This window comes from Kryptolebias marmoratus, linkage group LG9, assembly GCF_001649575.2.
Source record: "Kryptolebias marmoratus isolate JLee-2015 linkage group LG9, ASM164957v2, whole genome shotgun sequence".
NCBI lineage: Eukaryota > Metazoa > Chordata > Actinopteri > Cyprinodontiformes > Rivulidae > Kryptolebias > Kryptolebias marmoratus.
In genome coordinates, this window is record NC_051438.1 from 30090771 (window position 1) to 30098870 (window position 8100).

Genomic DNA, 8100 nt, shown 5'->3' on the forward strand with positions numbered 1-8100 from the left:
GTGCGGACATGCTCCCGGGGCTCCGGACATGAGGTTCCGAAATGTCTCCTTCCTGACGGTCTTGTTGTTCGGGCTGAGCGGGCTGGTCTCCCTGTCCTGGTACACCGCCTTCAGCAGCTCCAGAGGTAAGACCCGGTCCGCGCAGGTCTCAGGTTCTGTGGGGGGGTGGTCTCTGCAGGAGGTTCGGCAGGTTCTGCTGGGCTCTGGATGTTTACAGATAGAACCCTGACGATGATGATGATGATGATGATGATGATGATGTTCGGCTGCAGGCTTCAGAGGCTGGAGGTAAAAGGAGCGCTTGGTTTGTGGTGCCTCACGCTCCTCCGGCTGTGTGAGGAGGAGGAGGAGGGCTTACAGGGGATGAAGATGATGCACCGCAGGCTTCTGATGAAGATGAAGATGAGGGACAGGGTTTACAGAGAGGATGATGATGATGAAGAGTCAGATTCTTCTTCCTGCTTCTGTCTGATAAATGTTCCTGTGAAGGTGAGCAGGAGGATGGTTGGTTTGGGCTGCAGGACCTGCCTGCTGAAGGTGTGTGTGTGAGTGTGTGTGTGTGTGTGAGTGTGTGTGTGTGTGTGTGTGTGTGTGTGTGTGTGTGTGTGTGTGAGAGAGAGAGGGTGTGAGTGTGTGTGTGTGGAGGGGCTGGTTTTATATTTAGCTCCAGAGTAAACCCTGCAGGGACACAGATGAAGAGAAGTTTGGTGGTTTTAGCTGCAGGAACGTGAAGTTTTGGGTTTTATGGTGTTGAAGCTGTGAGGTGATGAAGGTGATGAAGGTGAGGTCATGGCAGGCCGGGGGAAAGTTCAGGGTGAAGGTTGGATCAGGATCAGGATCAGGACCAGGATCAGAATCAGAATCAGGATCAGGATCAGGATCAGGATCAGGATCAGGATCAGGACCAGGACCAGGACCAGAACTGGTGGAACAGTGTCTGGTTTCCTGTTTGATGGAGTTGATTTAGGTTTAATTAGAGATGAACTCACTTCCTGAAGGTTGGTTGTGTTTGAGATGCATCATGAGGCGTTCAGGTGAACCCTGACAGAAACATGAACGCTCTGAAGGTCCCACCACAGCGGTCCAGGTTGAGGTTCTGGACTTTCCGGGTCACAATCCCAGGTGCTGTAGTCTGCAGGCCGGTGAGAATCCACCTTAGGGTGATTGCTGTTGTCTTTCTGCCTTAGAGTTCTGAGGTGGTCCCACTGAAGCTTCATCAGCAGCTTCATCAGCAGCTCCTGGCTGAAGCTTCATCAGCAGCTCCTGGCTGAAGCTTCATCAGCAGCTCCTGGCTGAAGCTTCATCAGCAGCTCCTGGCTGAAGCTTCATCAGCAGCTCCTGGATGAAGCTTCATCAGCAGCTCCTGGATGAAGCTTCATCAGCAGCTCCTGGATGAAGCTTCATCAGCAGCTCCTGGATGAAGCTTCATCAGCAGCTCCTGGATGAAGCTTCATCAGCAGCTCCTGGATGAAGCTTCATCAGCAGCTCCTGGATGAAGCTTCATCAGCAGCTCCTGGATGAAGCTTCATCAGCAGCTCCTGGATGAAGCTTCATCAGCAGCTCCTGGATGAAGCTTCATCAGCAGCTCCTGGATGAAGCTTCATCAGCAGCTCCTGGATGAAGCTTCATCAGCAGCTCCTGGATGAAGCTTCATCAGCAGCTCCTGGATGAAGCTTCATCAGCAGCTCCTGGATGAAGCTTCATCAGCAGCTCCTGGATGAAGCTTCATCAGCAGCTCCTGGATGAAGCTTCATCAGCAGCTCCTGGATGAAGCTTCATCAGCAGCTCCTGGATGAAGCTTCATCAGCAGCTCCTGGATGAAGCTTCATCAGCAGCTCCTGGATGAAGCTGCAGGACGTCGGTGTTGGTAAATAAATCCAGTCTCTCTGGTTTGGGAGGAGGAACTTCTGTGACAGAACCTTTCTTGGAGAAACGATCTCTGGGTTCTGTTTGTTCTCGCAGCAGGTGGGGGGAGGGGTGCAGCTGTTGTGCAGCAGATGACCAACGTGTGTGTGTGTGGTTTGTGCAGCTGTTTGCTGGGAACTAAGTTCAAACTGTCAGAGGCTGGAACAGGTTTGAATCTCGATGCAAATTAAAGGAAAGTGAAAAACTTTCTTTGCTGCTTTCAAATAAATCAACTTGCAGCAGTTTTTCAGCCGACAGAGAGAAAGTTCGGCTGTAAACTGACCCTTCGGCTGCTGATAATCATCTATCAGCTCCATTGTTTCCTGGATGGATGGCAGAGGACATCAGCTGCCTGCAAACTTAAATCAACCTGTTTTACTGCAGAAACGGTGCGTTCAGGTGTTCTGTGTTATTTTTTATTTACTGTAGTACATTCGTTGCCTCTTTCCTTTTTAGTCTTTTATAACTTCTGTTTTTCTCAGAAATCCTCTTCCTGTCAGATGAAAAGTTCAATAAAAACATTTAGTTTCCTAGTTTTAAAAGGAAAACATGAATCACTATGAACCCATCACTTTTAAACAAGTCTCTCTTACTTCAGGTCTAACAAAAGTCTAATTAATTGAAGCACGTTTAGTATTTTTCAGTGTATTACTCCTCCTAAAGCTTAAAAAGCCAAACAAAAAGAACATTAAAACCTGTGTCTGAGTCAGAAACTCTCAGGTTTGACTTTTATACCAGAGCATCGTCCCACGGAGATAAGATTCACTGTCCCCATAGACATCACTGGTGTTTAGGTTTCAGCAAGCGGTAAAATCCAGTCCTGTTGTTTGACTTCGAGTCGGATGATGTAACACAGTCTGTCCTCTTCCACCCAGTGTGTCTCTGCTGGAGAGGTCAGAGGTCACACACCCAAACTCTCATTGACTTCCATTGGCTCTGAGCTTCAAACAGGAAGTGACGGCTCTTTTTAACCCTTCATATCTCCTCCATAAACCCTGTAGAACCATCCGAACCTTCTGCTGCTCACGGGTCAAGAAGTTCTGATCCGACTGATAGTTTTCACTCAGAGACTGTTGGTCTGAGGCTTACTTTTTACTCTGTGTTTCTGCGTGAAGTGCTGCCCCTCCCTGGGAATCACCATGACAACCAGCATGCTTTTCTTCCTCCTGTGTTTCCATCATGGCCGCCCCCATGTCTCTAATCAGAGCTTTGATGTTCAGGAAGAGACTGAGCCTGGAGTTTCACAATAAAGCTCAGATACCCTTCAGAATAAGAGTCTGGTTCAGTCGGAGGATTCAGAGGAACAGGAAGTGGTCTCAGCAACCCGGCCTTCCAGTCAGACATGGGAACAAAGCGTTGGGTTAAAATTTGGTTTGATTTGGGAGATCTGAATCAACGATGATTCTTCGACTCATTCAGGAAACTCAGAGAGGAAATGAAACCGCGAGTTCTGACCGGATCAGGCTGGTTCAGGTTTTGCTGTGTGAGAGGGAGGGGGTTAACTGCGATGCAAACCTTTGGGTCGGGCACGTTCAGACCCGTCTGATCCGGTTCCTGCACATCAGCTTCAGCTTTCTGTGGATCTGAAGCTTGGTCCTGCAGAGTTTCCTGCTGCTTCTTGGAACAAAACGAATCAAAAGATCAAACATGTTTCTTTCCTTTCAGCTCAGTCTGAACGTTCGGCACGTCGGGCTTTTAATTTGTTGTTAAAAACATTAAAATCTGAGAGATTTTTAAATCTCACCTAGATGGAACTTTAAAACTCAACCGAACTGCAGGTGAAGCACAAAGATGGAAACCGGTCCGTCCTGAAAACAGTTCCCGGGTTTCAGGGAGTCTCCACTTCAATTATCAGATTAATCACAAAATAATTATCAATAAAACTAATCTAAGCTTTCTTCTCTAAGCCTCCACAGGAACTCAGGACCTCTAAGCTGTGACAGAGAGAAACTCTTATTTTGAAGAGTTTCTTTGAGCTACAGGTTCAAACCTCTTCCTGTTTCTGAGCTCCTCCTGAATGGAACTGACCAGAGACGACAAGTTAGAAGAGCTTCACTTCCTGTCTGAGCTCAGATAGAGTCCTGCAGAGTCCTACAGAGTCCTACAGAGTCCTACAGAGTCCTACAGAGTCCTGCAGAGTCCTGCAGAGTCCTACAGAGTCCTGTAGAGTCCTACAGAATCCTGCAGAGTCCTGCAGAGTCCTACAGAGTCCTGTAGAGTCCTGTAGAGTCCTGCAGAGTCCTGCAGAGTCCTGCAGAGTCCTGCAGAGTCCTACAGAGTCCTGCAGAGTCCCTTCAGGACTCTGAAAGCTGCTGATTTTCTGTTTGTTTTGATGTTAAAATGTCAGATTAGAGCAAAAGTTCAGAAAAAATCACAAGGCTGACTCATCCCATTACTAATGTGATACACACACACACACATGCGCACACACGTGCACACTCATGCACACACACATGCACAATCATGCACACGGTAATGCTGGTGAGCTGCCATTTCTGTGTGAATCAATCTTAGCTCTGCAGCAGAAACTCGCCTTCGTCCAGAAAGGATGGAGTGTGACGGGAGGGTGTGTGTGTGTGTGTGTGTGTGTGTGTGTGGAGCACTCAGGATAAATTATTTCAGTGAGCGGCGCTGTGGAAAGGAGGTGCATTTGATTTATGCGTTCCTCTGAGATGGCAGCAGTGTTGGTATGTTAAGAGCTGGAAGGTCAAAGGTCAGAAACACTTTAATCCTGCTCTCTGATTGGTTAAGGTCATGGGGGGAATATGCTCTGACAAATTTCACACACACAAATGTTGTGTAATTAAATGAGGACTGCATGAGATGCAGAGAAATCCAAATAAAAATCACAGGAAGAAATCCTGTTTAGAGTTCAGCTGTAGCCAACATGACCGCCACTGCTGGTCATGTGATTATAACAAGTGCAGATCATCATCAGCTACAAAACAGAAGCAGCTGAACCTGACGTGTTAAATCTGAACGAGTTTCCTCCACGTTGATCCTGGCTTCAGCTGGAGCCAACTGATTCTACTGGAAGCTGTAACTGAGTCAGTTTTACAGAAACTGAGCTCAAACTGTGTGTGGTAGTAGCTGAGAGTTATCTCTGAGTGGGACGGCTGCAGACTAGTCTGAGACTCGGCGGGCGATAGGCATTCCTTCTCTTCAGGGTCCAGCTGCTGTCAGCCTGCAGGCTTTCAGTCGGTGCTGATGGAGAAACACGAGAAAACACTAAACACAGTTTGAATGTCTCAAACCTCCACAGACTTTTGTTTTGGATGTGCTGCAGCTGTGTGTGTGAGGGTGTGTGTGTGTGTGTGTGTGTGTGTGTGTGTGGTCTCACACACATGCAGAGTGATTCGCTGAACAGAAACAACACAACAGACGGCTCATAGCGATCAGATGACGCATCGGCCTCTTTCAGCCTGGAAGTGAACATGCTCGGCCTTGTCCTGCTGTCACACACCCTCACTCACACACACACACACACACACACACACACCCCTCCTCACACTCACACACTCACACACACACACACCCCTCCACACTCACCGCTCAGCTCTGATAAACTTGCCTGGTTTTGTTTTCTGATCCACACCTTCTGCTCATTAATTTTGCTTCATTCACAAACTGATTTAAATCAAATATAAAATAAAAAATGATTTTTATCTCAGAACAACTTTTAAAACATGTAAAGAAATGTGACATTTAATAGACTTTAACTGATTAAAGAGGGAAAGAAAGAAAACTTTACAGTGTTGTGCATTCTGTAAGGTCGTTCAGCACATTGATGAGGTCAGAGGTCAGGGGTCAGAGGTCAGAGGAGGATCCATCAAAGGTTTAGTCGGCTCGAAGCTTTGGGTCAAACTCTCCGAGTCTTCAGTCGGTGAGAAGAAGTGAAACCAGAGAACAACGAGTCGTTCAAAGACCATCATGTCCCTCTGTCTTCATGTCCTTCTGTCCTAATGTCCCTCTGTCCTCATGTCCCTCTGTCTTCATGTCCCTCTGTCCTAATGTCCCTCTGTCCTTATGTCCCTCTGTCTTCATGTCCCTCTGTCCTCATGTCCACATGGACTCCAGGGACCTCAGAAAACCGTCCACAGAAAGATGAAGCTGTTTCTGGAGACACTTCTGAGCTCTGCAGAGAAACAAAGACAAGTTCAGTGGACGTCAGCTGGTCTCAGACAGGCAGAGGGCACGAGTTCTGGGGACAGATGAGTCCATGTTTCGGCTTGTATTGGGAGTGTGTTGGACCGGACCGGACCGTCTGAGGTCCATATTGTTGGAGTTTCATGAAGAATCAGAAGCTTCTGAAATCTGAGCCTCAGGCTCAGGTTTGTCTGACAAACTGAGACATTTAGAGACGAGTTGGATCCTAAAACCGTCCTCAGGTCTGGACGGGTTCTGTGTGGACCCAGCAGACGAGGACAGGTTTCCTGATATCTGTCTGTTTCCTGTTTTCATCTTTTTATCAGTTTCAGAGGACATAATCCCTGATGTTCAGATTTTTGTTTCTCTCGTCTTTCTAAGTTCATTGACTCTTCGTCTGTTCGTTTTCCTCGGATTCATCAGATTCCTCTTCATCTCGTCTTTCAGCTCCTCTTCGTCTCCTCTTTGTCTCCTCTTCATCTCCTCTTCGTCTCCTCTTCGTCTCCTCTTCATCTCCTCTTCATCTCCTCTTCATCTCTTCTTCGTCTCCTCTTCGTCTCCTCTTCGTCTCCTCTTCGTCTTTTCGTTTCTCCTCCTTTTATCTCCTGGGTTCAGGTTGGAAACAAGATCTTTGACATTTTGGCCAATAAGATGGAAACTGAGAGTCTCTGAGTGTGTGTGAGAGGGAGACAGTGAATGTGATAGTAAGTGTGTGTGTGTGTGTGTGTGTGTGTGGGATGGGGTGTGAGTGTGTGTGACTGTGTGTGTGTGAAACATGAACTCCAGATTAACGTTGTGATCCGTGTTACAGAAGCTGCAGCTCGACGTGTCGATAACTGTTAACGGCTGTGTGTGTGTGTGTGTGTGTTCCTCCTTTATTTCCCATCAGCAAATAAAATTAGAAAAAGTAGAAAAATCTAGGTTAAATTAATTTTAGATACAGAAACATAAATTAGGATCAGAATAAAACATTTAAATTCTCTGCATAGATTCATCATTTTGATGTTTTATTTAAAGTTGGACGGAATAAATAAACAAACTGCTGTTAATTAATTTATTTTTCCTTCTAATGTTGGACATCTGAGTCAGAGACGTTGTGATGTTGATGCTTTTATTTTACAGAAACGGACAGAAAAGCTCAGAGATCTGCAGCAGAAAGTTTTCTGATTGGTTCTGATTGGTTCTGAGATGGTTCTGAGATGATCTGAGATGATCTGAGATGGTTCTGAGATGGTTCTGAAGCAGAACCAGGTTCTGTGTCAGGAGATCGTCCTGCAGGGTTCTGCTGCTCCGGTTTCAGCTCAGAACTTTAGACCCAGTTTCCACCTGCTGACCCGAACATGAAGCAAACATTTCACATCTAAAGTCTGTAGAATCCAGGACTGAAGGAAGCGCCAATCATTCACAGGAAAGGTTAAAGGTCAACCTGTCAGGTGGGTTCAGAGTCCCACCTGTCGGCCCAGATTAGAAACTAAGAACACGGATCAGGATCACTCTTTGTTCCTGGTTTTAAAAAGACAACACAGATCTGTTCCTAAATAAAAACACTTTTTATCTTACAGTGGACAAGTTCTCAGGTGAAACAGGTTCAGACTGAAGGTGGTCGTGACCATTTACACCTGTTCACACCTGTTTATACCTGTTTATATCTGTTCACACCTGTTCACACCTGTTTATACCTGTTTATACCTGTTTATATCTGTTCACACCTGTTTATACCTGTTTACACATGTTCACACCTGTTCACACCTGTTCACACCTGTTTACACCTGTTTATACCTGTTAATATCTGTTCACACCTGTTTATACCTGTTTACACATGTTCACACCTGTTTACACCTGTTTATACCTGTTTATATGTGTTCACACCTGTTTATACCTGTTAACACCTGTTCACACCTGTTTATACCTGTTTATACCTGTTCACACCTGTTTATACCTGTTCACACCTGTTTATACCTGTTTATACCTGTTCACACCTGTTTATACCTGTTCACACCTGTTTATACCTGTTAACACCTGTTCACACCTGTTTATACCTGTTTATAC

General features: G+C 46.1%; 1 protein-coding gene across 1 annotated transcript in view; it reads left to right on the forward strand.

The window, feature by feature from the left end:
* mgat4b (alpha-1,3-mannosyl-glycoprotein 4-beta-N-acetylglucosaminyltransferase B) overlaps positions 1–8100 on the forward strand; it is a 47165-nt gene continuing 39065 nt past the window's right edge. The window contains exon 1 of the mRNA XM_037977516.1: positions 1–125. Coding sequence (XP_037833444.1) covers positions 29–125 — 97 coding nt within the window. The 5' untranslated portion in view covers positions 1–28. The remainder of the gene's footprint in view (positions 126–8100) is intronic.